General features: G+C 34.9%; 1 protein-coding gene and 1 long non-coding RNA gene across 5 annotated transcripts; one reads left to right on the plus strand and one right to left on the minus strand.

Annotated features, from left to right (window-relative positions):
- The first annotated feature begins 599 nt into the window (after positions 1 to 599).
- On the plus strand, positions 600 to 10,091 carry LOC126814943 (uncharacterized). 2 transcript variants are annotated; one of them, XR_007677806.2, is made up of 4 exons: positions 600 to 727; positions 1,646 to 1,790; positions 3,400 to 3,451; positions 8,383 to 10,091. It is a non-coding gene; the product is annotated as an uncharacterized LOC126814943 (long non-coding RNA). The 2 variants fall into 2 exon arrangements; XR_007677805.2 differs by lacking the exon at positions 600 to 727 and adding an exon at positions 959 to 977.
- A 693-nt stretch (positions 10,092 to 10,784) lies between these two features.
- LOC126814932 (testis-expressed protein 9) lies at positions 10,785 to 20,976 on the minus strand. Of its 3 annotated transcripts, XM_050540392.1 has the most exons (12): positions 20,938 to 20,976; positions 17,068 to 17,174; positions 16,674 to 16,737; positions 16,465 to 16,532; positions 16,121 to 16,169; positions 15,910 to 15,983; positions 15,000 to 15,187; positions 14,305 to 14,387; positions 13,892 to 14,065; positions 13,084 to 13,218; positions 11,374 to 11,508; positions 10,785 to 10,923 (listed from the first exon to the last, which is right to left on the minus strand). In XM_050540392.1, the coding sequence occupies exons 1-12, from the start codon at positions 20,956 to 20,958 to the stop codon at positions 10,849 to 10,851; spliced, it is 1,173 nt and encodes a 390-aa protein (XP_050396349.1). In that variant the 5' UTR covers positions 20,959 to 20,976; the 3' UTR covers positions 10,785 to 10,848. The 3 variants fall into 3 exon arrangements, with proteins under 3 accessions (XP_050396349.1, XP_050396350.2, XP_055955529.1); XM_050540393.2 differs by lacking the exons at positions 10,785 to 10,923; positions 20,938 to 20,976 and adding an exon at positions 17,704 to 18,117 and having other exon boundaries at positions 10,939 to 11,508; XM_056099554.1 differs by lacking the exon at positions 10,785 to 10,923 and having other exon boundaries at positions 10,999 to 11,508.
- Between the last annotated feature and the right edge of the window lie 182 nt (positions 20,977 to 21,158).

A 21,158-nucleotide genomic window follows, 5' to 3' on the forward strand; every position in this document is an offset into this window, starting at 1 on the left:
ACACAGTAGAAATAAATTAAAACAAACTTATTGTATGTCCCATGTTAGACTGCGGAACAACAAGGCTGAACAGTTTCACCCTAAATTATTAAAGAAAACATTTGCTTTACTTCTTGCCGACACAGTTGAAATAAATTAAGACAACCTTATTTTGTGCTCCATGTTAGATCGCGAAACAACAAGGTTGAGCACGACTCGCCCAAATTATTGAAGAAAACATTCATTACTTTGTCTACACAGCATAAATAAATAAGACAACCTTTGTGGATGCTCTATGTTATAATTATATTGCGGAACAACAAAGCCGAACAGGCTCACCCAAAATTATTAATAAAGACAAACAGACATTTAATACATCCTAATCAATCGACCACAGCTAAACACAAGTGACGCATGCACGTGCGTGACCCATATCAACGTTTTTCTTCAAATACTGATATACATAATAATATGTCATTATATTCATTATTATTCCATGTAAAATATATTTTTGTATACATGTATATTGATGTATGCGTATGTTTTTGTATAATGTTCTTAATGGACGTAATATGCAAATAAAAAAGTTGTCTACGATATCACCTATGGTGGAAGTGGACGTAAAACTTTAGCCGTCCATTTATAAATAGCACAGAGTAAAAATGTGTAACTAGTTCGCGCGATATTACGTTTACCCGGAAGTTATTTGAAGGTGACCCATTGACAAAATGGCAGCCACCTTAGTGAAGTAAGTAAAGAATGTACACAAAATTTATAATTATATTTAAATATAAATTTAACTTTAACTAAAACTACGAAGGGGTAACAACGATTAGCGGTGATGTTGTTACAGGTTTAATGTTTGCTATGAGGCTTGCATCAGAACTTACCGGTAGGCTTCTCGAGCTAGGGCCAGCTGTCCGTGTCTACTAGTACTCAATCAGATGAAAGATGGTAATAAAAAATTAAAAAAAAGTGTTTCCATCATTCCATCTCTGGTAAAATACACACCTTTGTACAATGAAATATTTCAATTCTTAAAAGTTTTGGCTTGAAATTTGTAACTTATCATAAAGTTTGTCAATGGGAAATAGGTAGTACTACTAGTAGAACTGAAGGAAATATATATATATATATATATATATTATATGAATCATCATGAGGGCGACAGCAGGCCTACACTACAGTAGGCTATAGCCAACTATAGGGCCTCCCGGCCTATCTGTCGAAACGGTTTGGGACACTTTCAGTGTTTACGACAATTTAAGTTCATTGTTCATTCTGTTATTTTGTTTCAATAGATCACTTGCAATTTCCTTACTTTATCTTTCAAAATATGAAGACATTGGATAGTTCCCATTATAATGCTGTGGCTAAGGTGTCTTCTTTAATTCAACAAGTATATATATATAACATGATCTTAAATTCAGAGGTCAAAAATAACCCCTGGCACAGGGTACAACTAATTAATTGTTTATACTGTTACACATTGTACAAATCTTCCCTGGTACTGGTACTTACGTATGATGGGATCCTCGTAATATATTTTTTTAAAATATTATAAAATTGTAATATTGTATGCAAGGAAAATTTACTTCAGTTCAAATATTTATGTATGTAATTACAAATTTAGTGATTTTATAACTATGAGACTTAACAATTTCAGAGTTGCAACTAAAGTTGCTGTAGGAGTTGGTGCAGTATATGTTACTGTAGACCAGGGGGTATGGGGTACAAACAGTCAAGCAGTCAAAGCAGTAGACAAAGTTAGAAGTTCTGTTTTACCAGCAGCCAATGATTATGTGAAATCAGTAAGTATTCCAGTTTGCATTCCTTTGTCCTGGTGCAATCAACATGGCTTTGCAAGTATCGAGCATGGTCCTAGCATTCTGTACAGCTATCTCGTGTTCACCTTTTTTTTCAGTTCACCACACAGCTATGTAGTCTACATACCGAGAATAAATTTATCATATTTTGAGGGGAATATACATGTAGAAAAAAAAAGAAAAAGGAACTATTTCAATATGATATGTCAGTGACACATCACATCGAAACAGATAGTTAGTCGCATAGGCCTGTATTGTGCTAGCACTCAATAAAAATATATGTGTAAATTTTGATCGACTCTCAGATATTCAAAAATAAATGCTTCATAAATACCTTATTTATATATCCCAAGTACAGATTTGCTAAGGAAATTTTATCTTTCAAATTAATAATTCATTTTTAACTTGATTTTCTCAAAACTGGTTTTGAAATTCTCTCCAATTGACGCGGACGTATTTGGCAATATCTCGGCCAGCGAACAGGAAGCTTGGAACACAAGGAATATGATTCTGTGTGTAACTCAATAATATGGCCAAATTGCTAACTACCCATTTCCATGTGATGAGTCACATATGGTAATTGGTATTGTGTTCATCATCTAAATATTCTAAATCTCCGGGAGGGGGAACAGAATCATGAGATTAAAGATGCATTATGTAAGATTTAGATAAAGAACAAGCCAACTGCAGTCAAGTTGATGTCCCCCGCTGAAATACCAAAATAAATAGATGACACATATTAATTAATTGCACATTTATTTTTTTCAAAAGTATTGAGCAGTCAAACTGATTATCAACTGTACACTAAGTTTCATCACTCTATCAGATAGAATCAAAGTTATCTTGTCTCAAAGCATCGACCAATGAAATTACTTACATATAGCTCTGCTTAGCTTTAGCTCGAAATGTTAATCATTGAACTCGGTTAAGACATTCACCTAATGATCCTCTACATCAAGTTTAAACATTCTACCCCAATTAAAAGTTGTTATGTTCCAAAGTCTCGACCAATCAAATTGCTTAACGCCTAAGCAGAAAATTCCCATCATCGAACTTAGTCAAGGTACTGATATAATGAATCTATACTCGGAGTTTTATCGCTCTCACTTAATTATAACCAAAGTTATTGTGCCGCAAAGCATCAACCAATCAGATTGCTTATCTCTACTTACCGTAAGCAGAAAATGTTCATCATTGATTGATCTCCATCAAGGCATTCGCGTAATGAACGCCTACAATAAGTTTGAACATTCTACCTCAATTAGGAGGAGAGTTATTGTGTTCCAAAGTCTCGACCAATGAAATTGCTTATCGCTGTGCTTACTATCAGCAGAAAATGTTCATTATCAAACTTAGTCAAGGTATTGTTGTGATAAAACTACATCCATGTTTCATCACTCTCACTTTAATCACTTAATCAGAACTAAAGTTATGGTGTCCCAAAGCATCAACCAATCAAATTGCTTATCTCTGTTTACCCTAAGCAGAAAATGCTCATCTTCGAACTCCATCAAGACGTTGATGTGTGTATAAATTAACGTTGACTTGCAAACCTCTGTGTTTTAATATTGTATTTAAACTATTGTAATTGCAGATTCCATCTCTAAATGATATCAACAATTCAGTTCTAAGAACATGGAATTCTGGTAAGAATGAATTAATCACAAATATTTCTGTTACAGCAAGCCAAAGATGAAACTTGACATGTATGTTTATAACCCAAAGATCTCAGTTACTTTTGATATTCGTGCATATCAGACCATAACTTCCTTGATTATGGACCCTGATTTTACGAAAAGTCGTGTTTTTAGCTTGTGGTCCCTCTAGAGGTCACAATTTTTATCCGATTTAAATTTTTAAAAAAAAACATATCACCGTTACACCATAATGAGGGTTGAGTTCGAATTTCGTGAAAATTGGACCGATGCTGCCGGAAAAAATGCCGGATCATCGAATGCAAATAGTGTAAAAGTATGTCATATCAAGGTTGTGGACCCTCTAGAGGTCACAATTTTGATCCAATTTTGATAAAACTTTAAATTTCTTTTTATATCACAAAGATCTTGGTTCCTTTCAATAATCACGCATTGGAATGTAACTTCCTGGATTATGGGCCCTTATTTTTCGAAAAATCACATTTTTAGCTTGTGGACCCTCTAGAAGTCACAATTTGGATTCAATTTTAAAAACCGTTTAAATATATCACCGTTACACCTCAATGAATGTTTAGTTTGAATTTCCTAAAAATCCAACTGAAACTGCCGGACAAAATGGCCGCTAACTGTATGTAAATAGTATAAAAGTATGTAATACCAAGGTTATGGAGTGTGGACCCTTTAGAAGTCACAATTTTTGATGAAACTTGAAGTGTATATGTTTAAATCACAAAGTTCTTGGTTCCTCTTGATAATCACACATATCGGAACATAACTTCTTGTATTATGGCTCCTGATTGTTCGAAAAATTACATTTTTAGATTGTGAACCCTTTAGAAGTCACAATTTGTATTCAGTTAAAAAAATAAAACTCTGAATATATCACCGTTACACCTCAGTGAAGGTCGAGTTCAAATTTTGTAAAAATCTGACCGAAACTGCCAGACAAAATGTGGACCCGTAGAAGTCACAATTTTTATTATACGCTCACATTGAAATTTGGTCGTATATTGTCGTCGCCCCCGTCCGTCGGTCTGGCGTCCACAATTGCTTGTAGAAGCTCTAGAGGCTAAAGTTAATATCTGATTGACTTTAAATTTATATACAGTGTTTAAGGCCATGAGACGAAGAATCCTATTGATTTTCAGCGTTTTCCGATAATTACTGCCAGAGTTATGGCCCTTGATCACTTTGAAAAACCTCGTGAGAGCTCTAGAGGTCAAAGTTAATATCCGATTGACTTTAAATTTATACACAGTGTTTAAGGTCATAAGATAAAGAAGCCTATTGACTTTCAACGATTTTCAATAATTACTGCCAGAGTTATGGCCCTTGATCACTTAAAAAAATCTTGTGGACGCTCTAGAGGTCAAATTTAATATCTGATTGACTTTAAATTTATACACAGTGTTTAGGGTCATGAGACGAAGAAGCCTATTGATTTTCAGCGATTTCTGATAATGTCAGAGTTATGGCCCCTGTTCACTTTGACAAATCCTGTGGACGCTCTATGCCGGACAAAATGTGGACCCGTAGAAGTCACAATTTTTATTATACGCTCACATTGAAATTTGGTCGTATATTGTCGTCGCCCCCGTCCGTCCGTCCGTCTGGTGTCCACAATTGCGTGTAGATGCTCTAGAGGCTAAAGTTAATATCCAATTGACTTTAAATTTATACACAGTGTTTAAGGTCATGAGACGAAGAATCCTATTGATTTTCAGCGATTTATGATAATTACTGCCAGAGTTATGGCCCTTGATCACTTTGAAAAATCTTGTGGACGCTCTAGAGGCTAAAGTTAATATCCGATTGACTTTAAATTGATACACAGTGTTTAAGGTCTTGAGACGAACAAGTATATTGATTTTCAATGATTCTTTATGACTTGAACAGCTAAATCCATGATGTTAAAAGTTTCGTTTACTAAACGTATGGGCAGAACGTTATAAAAACCAAACAAATTCTAATGGTTTTCTGATAATTACTTAATGAGATGTTACTCTTAATCAGATTTTAATGTATTATAAATGTTTCATTACCGAAAAAAGTAAAAATATGCGACAACTCTTGTTGACTGCCCGGACGATATAGCTGCTGTGGGGGTATGTTTCGTTGCCTGGCAACCTATCTTTTCCTCTGCCTAAGTGGGATTAGCAGTATGTTCACAACATGCTGTTAAAAATACGCCCCCCTCCGCCAAACGACCTGGCTAACGCCATTGAAATCCAAATACAGGGCAGCGCACAAATTTGCGCAACTCGGCCATATAAGACAAAATGAAATTGAAATTTTTGAAAAAATTTGATTGTAATTGGGCTAGGCAAAGCAATAATTGACTGAAGTTTCTCAGCTTTTCAACGATTCTAATTTTTCTCCACCCAAGCTTACCTTAATTTCGTTTCGTCATATATGGCCAAGCCATGTAAATCCGTACGCCACCCGACATCTAGACCCCGATGGCATCCTCCAAAGCCGTTTAGCAGAAGGGAACAAATTTTTATCAGCATGTTGTGTTGCTGACTCTAGGCGCCGACTTGCTAGCCTGGAGGTCGGGTGTTCGATCCTTGCATTGGATGAGAAAGTTTATCCAGATTTTCTGGCATGGTTCCCCCTTGTCAGTGATACAGGACAGAGGTCTAGTCATTCAGATGGTATGAGAAACCGAGGTCCTGTGTACACATTGACATGCACGTAAAAGATCCCTTGACAGTTGGAATTCGATATAAGAGTAGGCCGTAGTGCTGTTGTCTGGGCAAAATTTCCCTCATAGCACATATGGCATATGCTGGTCTTCATTAGCCCAGTTCAGAGCAGAACAGTAGGACGTTAACCCCATTTCATTTCTGTCTGTCGTATCTTATCTGGCAACCGCTGGTTTGAATTCCAACTGTCAAGAGTTCTTTTATGTACATGCCAATGTGTACATGGGTCACCGGTTTTTTGGTTGAACCAAATAAGTAGATGCTGTCCTTGCTAGAAAATCTTGAGAAACTTTCTTGGTCAACACTGGGATCAAATCCCTAACTTCCTGATTAGTGAGTCCCTGCAGCTCCCAAACAACAAAATATTTGTACAAACTGGTGATTATTATTCATACAGGTATAAATTGTGTTGTGTTTTTATACGCCCACATTTTCATGTGGACGTATTATGCCGTCGCCCCAGTCCGTCCGTCCACAATTGTTTGAAACTTGAAATATAGGTTTATCCCCAAAAGATCTCGGCTGCTTTCGATATTGGCATGTATCGGATCGAAACTTCATGGATTATGGCCCTGTTTGTACGAAAAATCACGTTTTTAGCTTGTGGACCCTATAGAGGTCACAATTTTTATCCGATTTTGTTGAAACTTGAAATGTAAGTTTATAACCCAAAGATCTCAGTTCCTTTCGATATTTGCGCATATCGGACAGTAACTTCCTGAATTATGGCCCCTGATTGTACGAAAAATCACGTTTTTAGCTTGTGGACCCTATAGAAGTCATAATTTTTATCCGATTTAAAAAATCGTTCTATTATATCACTGTTACACCCTAAGGATTACTGAGTTCGAATTTCGTGAAAATTGGCCCAAAATTGACAGACAAAATGGCCGCCGTTCGTTCCCAAATAGCGTAAGAATATGGTATATCAAGGTTGTGGAATGTGGACCCTATAGGGGTCACAATTTTTATCCAATTTTGTTGAAACTTGAAATGTAAGTTTATAACCCAAAGATCTCGATATTCGTAGATATCGGACCATAACTTCCTGAATTATGGCCCCTGATTGTACGAAAAATCACGTTTTTAGCTTGTGGACCCTATAGAAGTCATAATTTTTACCCGATTTAAAAAAACGTATTATTATATCACCATTACACCCTATGGACGACTGAATTCGAATTTCGTGAAAATCGGCCCAAAATTGACAGACAAAATGGCCGCCGTTCGTTCTCAAATAGCGTAAGAAAATGGTATATCAAGGTTGTGGACCCTATAGAGGTCACAATTTTTATCCAATTTTGTTGAAACTTGAAATGTAAGTCTATAACCCAAAGATCTCGGTTCCTTTAGATATTCGCGCATATCGGACCGTAATTTCCTGAATTATGGCCCCTGATTGTACGAAAAATCGCGTTTTTAGCTTGTGGACCCTATAGAGGTCATAATTTTTATCCGATTTAAAAAAACGTATTATTATATCACCGTTACACCCTAAGGACAACTGAGTTTGAATTTCATGAAAATCGGCCCAAAATTGACAGACAAAATGGCCGCCGTTCATTCTCAAATAGCGTAAAAATATGGTATATCAAGGTTGTGGGCCCTATAGAGGTCACAATTATAATCCGATTTTGTTGAAACTTGAAATATAAGTTTATAACCCAAAGATCTCGGTTCCTTTCAATATTTGCCCATATCGGACCGTAACTTCCTGAATTATGGCCCCTGATTGTACGAAAAATCATGTTTTTAGCTTGTGGACCCATTAGAGGTCATAATTTTTATCCGATTTAAAAAAACGTATTATTATATTACCGTTCCACCGTAAGGACAGTTGAGTTTGAATTTTGTGAAAATCGCCCCAAAATTGACAGACAAAATGGCCGCCGTTCGTTCTCAAATAGCGTAAAAATATGGTATATCAAGGTTGTGGACCCTATAGAGGTCACAATTTTTATCCGATTTTGTTGAAACTTGAAATGTAAGTTTATAACACAAAGATCTCAGTTCCTTTCGATATATGCGTATATCGAATTGTAATTTCCTGAATTATGGCCCTTGATTGTAGGAAAAATCACTTTCTTGTTAGCTTGTTCTCTATCCATCTCTCGAAAATGTGGGCGTATCCTGCCTGGCAGCCGCTGGTTTATTTATTAACGTCACTGGAATATTTAGCTATGATTCTAAATGTCTTATCATTTCTATTTTTTGAAGGTGTGAAAAAGACCTTCTCAGTGCTATCAAATGCCCCATCAAAAGCTAGAGAATACAGTAAAAAAGCCTACGATTCATCTCTACGTCTGATTAAAGAGAACTGAGAGATCCCATTGTTCATTGAACAGTTTAATAAGTGCTATGGAGATTACTCTATACAGTGGACAAAGTGTATCATCTTTCGTGTGTTAAATTTTATTAGTTTTGTAGCCTAATTAATATCAGTAACAATAAGAAGACAACATAAAACTAATGATACCACAATACATGGCATTTTTTTTCATAACATGATTATGTTGAGTTTTACTCGTTCAGTTACATGAGAAGTTATTGTACTATTATAAACATAAAATGTTGACTTGCAAGATGAGAATGCTGTGATAATAAAAAATTGTAGTTAAACAGAAAAATCTATTGTAAAGATGATCATTTAAGTGCAACATTTTACGGAAATGACTTATGAACCCTCCACCACAATAGTAATTCTCGACCTAACAATGATAGCTGTATCCTCTAAACTGTGATGTCATGTTTCACCAGATATTGTAGTGACGACGAATTTGATTTTCTTTGGATATTTCACTGATGATTTCAGACACTAGTACAATGAAAATATGTAATGTAAATTTGATTTCTGCTTTCACAAGTTATCAACTGAAGAATTAAGTAGGAAGTAACTTGAAGTAGGAAATAACTTGACATTTTAATTATATCAGTATTTTTATTCGCCCACATTGAAATGTGGTCATATATATTGTTGTCGCCCCCGTCTGTCTAGAGGCTAAAGTTAATATCCGATTGACTTTAAATTTATACACAGTGTTTAAGGTCATGAGACGAAGAAGCCTATTGATTTTCAGTGATTTCCGATAATTACTGCCAGAGTTATGGCCCTTGATCGCTTTCAAAAATCTTGTGGACGCTCTAGAGGCTAAAGTTAATATCCGATTGACTTATAACTTATACACAGTGTTTAAGGTCATGAGACTAAAAAGCCTATTGATTTTCAGTGATTTCCGATAATAACGGCCAGAGTTATGGCCCTTGATCACTTTGAAAAATCTTGTGGACGCTCTAGAGGCTAAAGTTAATATCCGATTGACTTTAAATTTATACACAGTGTTGAAGGTCATGAGACGAAGAAGCCTATTGATTTTCAACGATTTCGGATAATTACTGACAGAGTTATGAAAAATCTTGTGACGCTCTAGAGGCTAAAGTTATCATCTGATTGACTTCAGATTGATAACACAGAGTTTTTAAAAGGTCTTGAGATGAACAAGTATATTGACTTTCAATGAATCTTTATGACTTGAAACATCTAAATCCATGATGTTAAAAGTTTCGTATACTAAACGGTAGCATGGGACAGAACTTTATAAAAACCAAACAAATTCTAATAGTTTTCTGATAATTACTTAATGAGTTGTTACTCTTAATCAGATTTTAATGTATTACTGAAAAAAGTCAAAATACGCGACAACTCTTTTTGACTGCCCGGACGATATAGCTGCTGTGGGTGTATGTTTTGTTGCCTGGCAACCTATCTTTAAATATTGCCTGGATAACTTAGGCTATAATTATTCACTTCATGTAGACAAAACGAGTGCATAAAGTTACCCTCAGATTTTTTTGGATATGCTCACATCTAAAAGTCATTTGCAGGAGTGGGCTTCAGTTAGGATATATAAAGATGAAAAAGCTCACAATGTTGGCTTAGTTTTTTTTATTCAGCTCCAATCTTATTAAGACTTTGCATACTTGTTCCATGTGTAATATACCCCAAGGACACATAACTGTCTGATCGTTTGTAATGATGGAGATATAAGCGGAAAGAAAAAACTATTTATAGCAAACGAGAAGGTTTTCCTGACCTAGATAAATTATGGCGCACACATCGATGACGTGATCCGCTGTAAACAATCATGGCTGCATCCAACAACAGTTTCACACTGGACGACGTATCCCAATTAAGTCCTGTGACCAGAAGGATTTCCCTCTGCGACACAATTATCCAGGTCTACCATCTATCATGACTGGAACATCAATGAATTTCTATTTTTGGTGGTTGATGACTACCATTTTTGAATGGGTAAAATAATATTTACTTTTTACACCTGAATTGTTGTATTTTCAAACTTGTTGTGGATGTATTCGAAGAATTTACCCAAAATCCTTTCAAGACTACAGAGATGTGCAAAATTAGGAAAGCGCCCCAACACACACACACACAAAATATTCTTTCATATTTCCAGCTCGACTATAAATTATGTAGACAAATTAAAAGCTTTCTTGTCAACGAAAGATATTTATGACATTAAATCAGAGCCATTGACAGTTCATGAACTTCCTTCCTTAACATTATCTTACTGTCTAGACAAAAACAAACATACAAGAAATAATTTAATTGCAAATTTTTAATGTTTAAAAAATGATAAAAAAAATGAAATGACATGTTAACAAATATTAATTTCCCCATTCTAAGGCTTTAACAAATTCTTCTTCAGAAAACTGTAACATCTTAGCAGCTTCAATATGCATCTAAAAATATAAATTAGCTTGGATGAAATAGAATTATTACGTACATATGTTACTATAAAAATACATTTACACAAGACAGTTATCAATATGATGTGGATTGTCAAGAATTTATACATTTTTAAAGAAATGAAATGAAATGGGATCTAATGTCCTACTTTTCAGCACCGACTGGGCTAATGAAGATGGGTGTACACCATACAGTGTGCTATGAGGAAAATTTAGGCACTACAGCCTACTCTTTATTTCGAATTCCAACTGTAAAGGGTTCTGTACCATCTGAACAACTAGACACTATCTTTTCCAGGTTCTTTGTCCTGGACAACTATCAAGGGAAAAACCATCCTTGAGAATCAAGGGGAACTTTCTCGGCCAATATTGGGTTATAACACCAGACCTCCAGGTTAGTGAGCCATGTGGGTCCTTTTTTAAAAAAGAAAATTCATTCCAAACCTTTTGTCGTTTTAATACATCTATCAGTTTTAATTGTTTTTTGAATCCTGTCATCAATTCATTTTTCTGTTTTTGTAACAGTCTATTTTCATTCATCAATTGTTCAACCTTCTTCTTTTCTTGATCAGTAACATCCTGAAAATTATGATGTTTATTACATGCTTTTACCTGAGTTACATCACAAAAGATTACTATAAACCCCCGTCCCATAAAGATGTGTTACTAAATGAATCCAACCTGAAAGGAAATTAAAGCGACTTGCTGCATCGTCTTTTCTAAAATTACAACTACAGATAATTGATTCATGATTGCTTGTCAGAGTTGATTGTGTGTTGGTTAACACCCACTGATTGAAGGCAGGATTATTCAGTGTTAATTGTATGCAAATCATGTGACGGATTACTTAAAACATTTTTGGTAATCGTGTGATGGATTACTCAAAACTTTTTTGGTTGAAGTAATGAGGAAATAAATCGGGACATGAAAATGATGATAGTATATGGCTTTTTTTAAGGTAAACTAAGAAGTAATACACTAGATAATTACACCATTGTTATATAAGCCATAGTTATTGTAAGGAAACCACAAATTGCATATATATATATACATGTATAACAAAACAGAGAAATATCCCAGAGGTGAACATTAAAACATAATGAGTTATTCCCCCTTTAGTCTCCCAATTTTCTCAGAGTCTCTAATCCTGATTGTAACATTCTGTATCAACATTCAATTTATTTTATTTATAAAAAGATTTCCATTCCATAGAATTTCCATTTGTATGAAATAAAATATTGTCTGTAAATATAATAGATTTACACACTTTTTTAATAAAAATTAAAGAGATAAGTTGTTAGAAAATACAAAATTATCTGTACATGTAATTATCTATTCATTACTTTGTAATATTCATTGATTCGGGAGAAAAAAAGGACTAATGTAAGAGGTCATAGATATTATTGTTAAGTTTTACGTGTGGGATAAAGCACAGAGTGAGGTTATGCTGAGGTTATGCTCCCCAGCATAACCGAAGTCGAGGGCTTTATCTTGCTTATAAACCATCTATGTTTAATTAAATGTACGTAAAATCAGAATATTCCAGTGAGAAAAACCTTATATCGTGTTTTCTTATGGAAAAAAACCCTACCCTGGAAGAATAACCCGTGGCTGGATTTAAAGAAAAACTTCCAGAAGAATAACCCCAAATTCCCCTGTATATATCCATGGAACGTATATATATGGACAGGCAATGCCCTTGTAGACTTCCGAATTCTGTAGATCAAAGAGATTTACCGTTACAGGTTTATAAATGAAATGAAGTTTTAACGTCTTACTGTTCTGCTCCTATATTTGGCTAATGAGGGGATCTTTTACATGCATGCCAATGTATACACAGGACCTCATTTTTTCATCACATCTGAACAACTAGACAGCTGTCCTTGTCAGGCCCTCTGTCCTGCACCACTGACAAGGGGAAACCACGTCGGAAAATCCCAATGAACTTTCTCGCCCAATGCAGGGATCAAACATGCGACCTCCAGGCTAACGAGCCAGCGTCTTACCCACTTAGCCACTGTGGCTTCCTATAGGTTTATAAGCATGCTTATTTTGTCATAGAGGGAGACCACATAAAAATAAACACAGAAACATTAATAACAATTGTCAATGAAAGTCAGATCAGCCATGACCTAAAAGCTAATTCAGTCTTACTTTTGATGAAGATTTGGCTTTCAGTAACTGTTCCTTATATCTTTCTATTTCTTCTAACGCTCTGTTCAAGCGAACTTCTGTGGCACTTTGATTGGCTGTGTGTTGTTTCTGTGTTCTTTTCATTTGTTCATTTTCCTACAAGATGAATTACAGTGCATATAGGTGTAAGCTGTAAGGTGTGTCACCTCGCAATAGCATATTTTATCCATACTCCATATCCCTGTATTTCCAGCCTACCCAACTGTACTTGGGTACTGGTATTGGGTTCAGTAAAGTTCAGTGTAACATATAATCAATATAACACCGAAATTTTTAGCAAAAATATTACCATTGAAGAGACACAGATGTAAGAACATCACAGTATGTTTTGGATTTCAAGAACTGACAATCAAATAACTCATAGATCGACTCTCAGAGTGGGATTACAGCCCTAGATATTACTCTACAATTATAAAGAGAGAGAGAGATGGGTTTAACTTTCACTGGACACACACCTGGTTATTTTGGTTCAATTTTATTTCAATACTTTGCTCACACTTAGGGGTATTTAGCAGTGGGAGGACATTGGAGAACCCAGAGAAAAACCCCCAGATTGGACAGGTGACCCTACTCCTTGTCACATACAAGCTGGGAATAGAAAAACCACTCCACATTACTTTTTGACGGACCTTACGTTTTAAAGGTTATTGTCAGTAAAATGTTAACAATACAAATAATCTTCTGAACAATGGTAGGGTAATATATTTTCAGAGTTTGAAATATGAAATAATGGGATAAAATTCCAACAATTAAAATAAAATTTGATAACCTTGCGAAGAGCAGACAGTTGATTTTGAAGACTATCTGAAACACTTTTAGCATCTTCTGCAATTTTTTTATATTTATCTATCTGTGTTTGCTGTGAGGCAACAGTTCGATGTAATCTATTTTTCTCCTCTTCCGTCTCTTTTGATCGAGAGACCACTTGTTGATTTTCTTCTTCCTTATAAGAAAATGTCAAACATTTAATTCCTATAAACTCATGACTAATCATTATTCGATATTTAGTGTATATTACACCCTCAAAGTTAATTTTGTATTTTTATCGCCAACCTTCATGAAATTGTGAAAATTAATGTGCAAATCTCTAAGATGAAATGAAATGAAATGCTTAGCAACTATTAATTTCATTATAAATAAAATGTATGAACTTCAAAAAGGATAAGAATGACACAACAGTACCTTTTTGCTACATTCACGGCTTAATCTATCTAATTCTTCTTGCATTACTCTCAACTTTGCTTTTAGAAATCTGATAGTAGCCTCTGAAATATTAATTATAAGATATAACTATATACTCAGCCTAGAAAACTGTACAGGCCTACTTATGGTAATCCCATGCAAAATGCACCCATATAAAATATTCAGTTTGTTGAGGGACTTGTAAGTCCATTTTTCAAATTTGGCAGAACTTAGAGAAAACCCACACATTGGAACTACTTCTCATCTTAAAGAAACCAGAAATCAAAATGTTGTGATCTACATTCAGCTACCCAACTCATCCTAGCACTTATGACAATGATTAATAATCTTTGGTACAATGTACTAATAGTTTTTTTTTATAAATAGATTTATGTGGTCTACTAAACAGTCCTACTAACAAGCCTAAATAGTTACTTAATTTTGGATATCAGAATTATCTCTATACTCTAAAGTCTTAACAAAATCAGATTGCTGTCAATGAACGGTTGCTACTGTAGCCATTATTATATAAAACATGTCCATCACCGACCATTGTCAATATAAGACTTACTTTTCTTCTTAGGTCACAAAAGTGGTGGAAATGGTACCAAATATCAAGATAGTCCCTGCATTTTGCCAAAATCTGGATTTTTAAAGGCAACAAATATAATTAAAAATTAGCATGACATATTAACCTGAACCCATATCTGCTGCAGCTTGAGGTAGAATGTCATCATCTTCATCATCAGAATGATAGGGTTGACCCTCTATATTAGATATGGTATTAGTCAAAGAAAAATCCTTGAAATCTGTTAAAAATGTTTCATCTGGTACGGCCACATCGTCAGCTTTATTTATCTTAGCTGAAACTTTGCTCCTGTTTCTGTCAATGGATTTAAATTCAAGAATTTAGTTTCCAACACAATAATTCAATAAAAACACACATTGAATGAGAGATTTAAAGCCAATTAACACGTTTTGATGATTATTAACCAATAATCACTTGGCTTTGTGTTTGTGTCTTGTGCTATGTATTACAGTCTACCCATTCCGGGGTAAAAGAAAGACATTATAGAAATAACAATAATGGATCAATACTTTCAAGAAAGTGGGGCTGAGCAATACAGTAATGGTAAATGTACAGGTACGGCTGAAGTCCAAACTGTATATCATAATGAATTTCTGGAAGTATATTCTATTGCAGCATCAATTGAACTTGAGTATAATGACGTGTATAGATTAATGCACCTGTTTTTTTCCATATTCATTTTATTTTCTGTTAAATCCATCCAGAAAGCATGAGAATACATCTTTGTCACGTATAATTTTTGACAGGAGCCCAAGGTAAGAAAGTTTACCCATATTAAGGATAAATTTAAATATCACATTTACAAAAAAATGCCCAGGGCTCTTGACTGGGTTTGCTTTGTGGAAAAAATTAAAGAAAATGGGCAATCTTGAGCATTAGACATGTTTTTGTGGATCAAGAAAATAGCAGTATGAACAGGACTGGAGTGATCTTTATTGTCTGGTGGGAGGCTCTGATTTTGTTTCTTTTTATTACATGTACACTAGATTATACTGTGATTGTTAAAAAAAAATAACCTTGCTGATGGAGGTTTCTTGTTCTGCGATTGCGGTCTTGAATTAGAAGTCTTTGATTCTGGTCGACCGGAAGCCTGAAACCCAGTAAAATAATTAACAAACATGAGATACAAGAAACATTAAATAACATTAACGAATCAACACTATTTAATATCTAAAAAACAATTGATCTTTTAAAAATGTTATCTTTACTTGAATTATATCATCTTACCTTTTGTTTGGTGTCTTCGTTGCGACCTGTTAATTCATCATCAAAATCTCTGAAATATTTGATGTACTTCAAATTATTATTGTGGCCTGTTAATTCATTGTCAGAATCTTTGAATAACTTGATGCACATGAAATTATGCACTTCATAAATGAGTAGTGTAATATACAATTATAAAATCATGCATGTCTGAACATAAATTTAAATGCTTACCCTGCATCTCTTATTTTCAATTAAAAGTATAACAGTGTTAGTTTAAAATCCAAATAAACAATTGATATGAACAAATTTCAATGCAAAAGATATACTATTCATACATGTATAATTAAATTTATTATAACACTTACTTAAGAAAATCATTTGGGCTAATGTTGTCTAACAATCTTGATCTAGATAATGTAGCTTCTTGTCCCCTCTATAAGGAAATGAGTTAATCTCAATAATTTAAAAAAACATTATGTATGTACATAGGTATATTGTCTCAATATGTTAGTAAGTTAGTTAATGTTACTTGAACATTTGATTGCAGTCATGTATATAAGTAGTTTTTACGTACCATAACCTGTTCTGCTTCTCTAACAAGACTTGCTGTTTTTGCTTCCAGTTCTTCATTCAATCGTCTTCATAAAATAAATGAGTTACATAAATTAAAGCACACAATAGATAATAAATTAAAATATCTCTTGTTGACAAAAAAAGAGATATGGTTCATTCAAAGTACTAAATTGCACCAAATTATTTCTCATAGTAAAATATCATTCAACTTATTAATTTAAAATGAAATATCATTTACACCCAAAAAACTTCATAACAATTTTCCGAATTATATTGTACCTGTATATCATATCTTTTATATCTGGAATGTATGGCATTGCTCTAATAATCAAATTACCATATATGTCGACAATAATTTTAAAAGAAATCCTGCAGTTAGTCTAGTCTGAACTTACTTGTATTCTTCTTCTCTACTCAAAATATCTCCTGCACTTTTACTTTTTGTAGTGCTTTGAGCATTATTATTTGATTTTTTAGCACTTGATGCTCTTGCATTTCGGAGCTGTAGATAAATCAATTGATCAAAAATCAATGAAACAATTATATGCAAATTAATATGTATCCTTAAATGACATTTAAAAGTACAGGTAAAATATTCATAAGAACACAACTTTATGGATTTACTACTTCTTGGTTTATTACATGCAAATGCGGTGGGTTCTCTCCCATGAAGGAGAAAAACGAGGCAGGACCACGAAGTCCACCTCGCCCCACGCGCCGATTAGGGACGGCCGAGAAATCACCGGTCGGACCCACAGCGTATTGCGCCCTATTATGAAAATGAATATATGTATTTAACATTCTCCCCTGACACATTTATACATTATATATCATGTTTTGTAGACTGTCAACATATCGCTAAAACTGCCATAGGTATGACACCTGACACAACTTCAATGTAACTGGAGCTATGATTTGGATATAAAAATATTATTTGTAGATGACTTGTTGGCACTATTACGTTAACTATTGTAGATGAGTTTACTTGTACTTGACTGAATGATTACTAGCAACTAAAGGTCTACACACACCAAGGATTCTTTATTGCCGACAACCTAATTCATCATCAGCAAGTCACCATTTTGTCAGGCAAACACTTAGCGGATACCATATTACTGATATCTTTCCAAGCTGCATTGACAGTACAGGTGACCATTCAAGTTATCCCTGGTAAAATCTATAGTGTTAAAAAAAAATAGGACAGATTGTAATATCAGTCTATGTAGGGTTCATCAGACAAATTTTGTGAATAACTCGACTGGTCTGATTATCAGTTCTTAGGGCAGCACTGACTGACTTCTGACCATGTTTGTTTGCTCACATGATTCCTCCATCCTGACAAAAACTCATAGGATTATAATCAAATATCACTTTTCTAAAGGATGTTTGTTTGATTTAATTATTATTCATCATAGGCATTGCCATTGGCATAGAGTTGTGATTGACTACAGGTAAGATAAGGTTTCGTTTATTGTACCGAAGCACCCATTAAGGGAATCATACAATATATATATAAACATGTACAATGATCAATAAACATTATGATGGCAAATAATTATGATACATCATCATCATCATCATCTATATAAATAAAATCAAAGTGTGTATGTATGTATGTGTGTATCATCACCCCCACATACTCTGGTACGGTATCGGCTTAACCAGCATGACCACGCTAATGTTTTAGGCCATCGAATTTGTACCAATAGCGAATTGGGCCTGGGCCTTGGGCGAATATTTCTTTGTTGCCAAGCCCCCCCCCCGCCCACATATCTTGTATCAAATTACTCAATTAATCAGCATGTTTTAGGCCACCGAATTTGGGCCCAGGTCTAATTTGGGTCTGGGTGAATTAGGCCCCTCAGCAAATTAGGGACCCAGTCGAATTTGGGCCAAGTACGAAGCTGTGTATGCTAGTTAGTATACACAATAAAATTTAATTTTAATATTGGCCTACTAACATACTTTTTGTAGGGCATCCTACTACGTTAACGAACGAAAATAATGTAAATATTGGAAACAAGTGGCTATGATATCGTTTTGTGGAGAGTATTTATGAAAATCAAAATGGCTAGATTGAAGAAATAACATATCTGAGTGAATCGACAGAGGTTAGATTGCCTGACATTAAGAACTGTTGAAAAAAAAACGAGCCGAAGCGAGAGCAGGTAAATTTGAGGCTTCAACAGGCATTGCATTCCTGTTCTTGTTTTTATTATAGGCAATGGCTATTGTTATGACAAGTCGTAAAAATAAGCCTCAGACTATTGTTACGATGATGCTTTTAGAGCCCTCCATTGGCAAAGTTTAGGGTTAACCCTAACCCTAGTCAGGCACGGATCCAGGATTTAGTCAGGGGGGGGGGGGATACATTGGAGCAAAGGATACAAAGGATAATCATCAGAGTGCATTAGTGGCGTGGGCTGAGGGGGGGGGGGCATGGCATGGGCCCCTGGATCCGGGCCTGTAGTGAAGTTGAAATCCATTGATTCAGAGGACTATTTTTACGACTATTCAGTTTTTAACTTCACCGATGGAGGGCTCTGAAAGCATCGTCATAACAATAGTCTGAGGACTATTTTTACGACTTGTAGTAACAATAGCCACTGCCTTTATTATTGTCTTGTTGAGTATGGTGTATGCATATATATACTCTTCAAAAAAAGTAGGGGCTATAGAAACAATACAAAACTGCGGAAATACACTGCAGTTTTTATTAGAGGTAACAATTGTATGTTAATAACAGGCCAATTGCCTACACATGAACATAACCAGTTCATATGGCCGGCTTATCTGATGGCCCCATACACTGTCAAAAGTGAAAATGAACCTTTTTGATTTTTTCTTAATAATGAGTAATTGCTCCACCAATCCTCAGCAATTCATCGTGGCATGCTCCTAATCAACCGTCCAATCACGATTTGGGGCAATCTGACCCACTCCTCTTGCAGTGCCACAGCTAATTCTTGCAGTGTTGTGGGTGATGTTGTCGTCGCCGAACACGTCTCCCGATCAGATCAAATAAAACATAACACACTGAAGCAAAGATACACTAAACAGTAAATCTTATGCAAGAACCGGTAGGAAAGCAAACATGGATAGATAAACCAGCACGCGTCAGTTTTCATCAACCCTTCCTTGAAGTGTCAAATTTGACAATTGAATGAACCCCTCCCACGTGTATGGCGCTATTGTGTTTCGCATGTGCAGCTCAGTGGTTCTGTTGGGGCGATAATAGATAACAAACCTTATCTCTCAACCCTCCGTGTTTCGAGATAAGAGATGATGCTATTACCTTCAATGTAGCACATGAGGGAGCGATTCGCACCCTGCATTTGTAAACAAAATTGACAATATTTTTAATCAAAACAACGATTGGTTATTGTTATTTATAATATTTCTGCCACACTCAACTACAATTAAGCATATAATCCTACCTGAAACGGGTACAAATCCCCTCTTTTTAAATCAAAGCGACAGTAGATTGCTTTTTCCGACATTTTAAATTTACGTCTGTAACACATAAAGCGGGACCTCGTGTGCAATAGCCAATCAAAGTACCCATCTGATCAGTAGAAATATGGCGTAATTATGAACGTCCGAATCAATTTTGATAAAAACAACGCTTGATTTACTTTATTGTCAATATTTGCTGATAAATGAATGTTGTTTCAGTAGATTGGACTGCGTATGTGTAATAAGTACTAATAGTATAAAATTAACTTATTTTTAAGATGGTACATACATTAATAAAGAAATTGAGTTTGCCACTCGTAGTTTTGATTAAAAATATTGTCAATTTTGTTTACAATGTCGGGTGCGAATCGCTCCCGCATGCGCTACGTTGAAGTTAATAGCACCATTTCTTATCTCAAAACACGGAGGGTTGAGAGATAAGGTTTGTTATCTAAAGGCATCCAATCGTAGCTAAAAACAAGCACATCAGTATATCTCAGCGTTTTTAGTTACGTTCTCGTATGCTAGGGCGATAAGTTCTTCATCTGTGAACATACTCTCAAAGCATGTCAAGTGTCCATGACTATTTATCATATCACAACCTGCATAGATAGGTATTTGCATTTCAATATCCCCTACTTTTTTTCGAAGAATATACGGATAGGTGATCAGATTCCTGTGATTTGAGGTACCGTACTGTGTACACGAAGTGAGGTACGAATGAACTAAGTACGAAACAGCTTGCACCCATAATTTAGAAATAGAACCACATATTATAAAAAATAAAATAAATAGAAAAGAATTTTTACATTTTCATTTCTTGTAGCCATCTTGTTTCGAACGTAAACAATAATGTCGTAATTTTTATATTTTTGAATAATTTACTATACAACAATAAACACTTACGCTATGTTTAAAATTAGATTCCTATCACTTGAAAATCTGTAGAATAATAACTGTCAGTCACGTAGGCGTACTGCCCGAGCATTTGTACAAAATAACATGTCTGTTGTTTTACGACATTGGCAGG

The sequence above is a fragment of the Patella vulgata genome, chromosome 3 (assembly GCF_932274485.2).
Source record: "Patella vulgata chromosome 3, xgPatVulg1.2, whole genome shotgun sequence".
Lineage (NCBI taxonomy): Eukaryota > Metazoa > Mollusca > Gastropoda > Patellidae > Patella > Patella vulgata.

What these genes read in the sequence shown, in the direction of transcription:
- LOC126814932 (XM_056099554.1), bottom strand. Translation starts at nt 20,958, where the DNA reads ATGGCTACAAGAAATGAAAAT. An exon ending in GCCGTGAATGTAGCAAAAAG is followed by an intron (nt 14,066 to 14,304) that starts GTACTGTTGTGT and finishes TTTTCTTATAAG; the next exon opens with GAAGAAGAAAATCAACAAGT. An exon ending in AACTGTCTGCTCTTCGCAAG is followed by an intron (nt 13,219 to 13,891) that starts GTTATCAAATTT and finishes TTCATCTTGTAG; the next exon opens with GAAAATGAACAAATGAAAAG.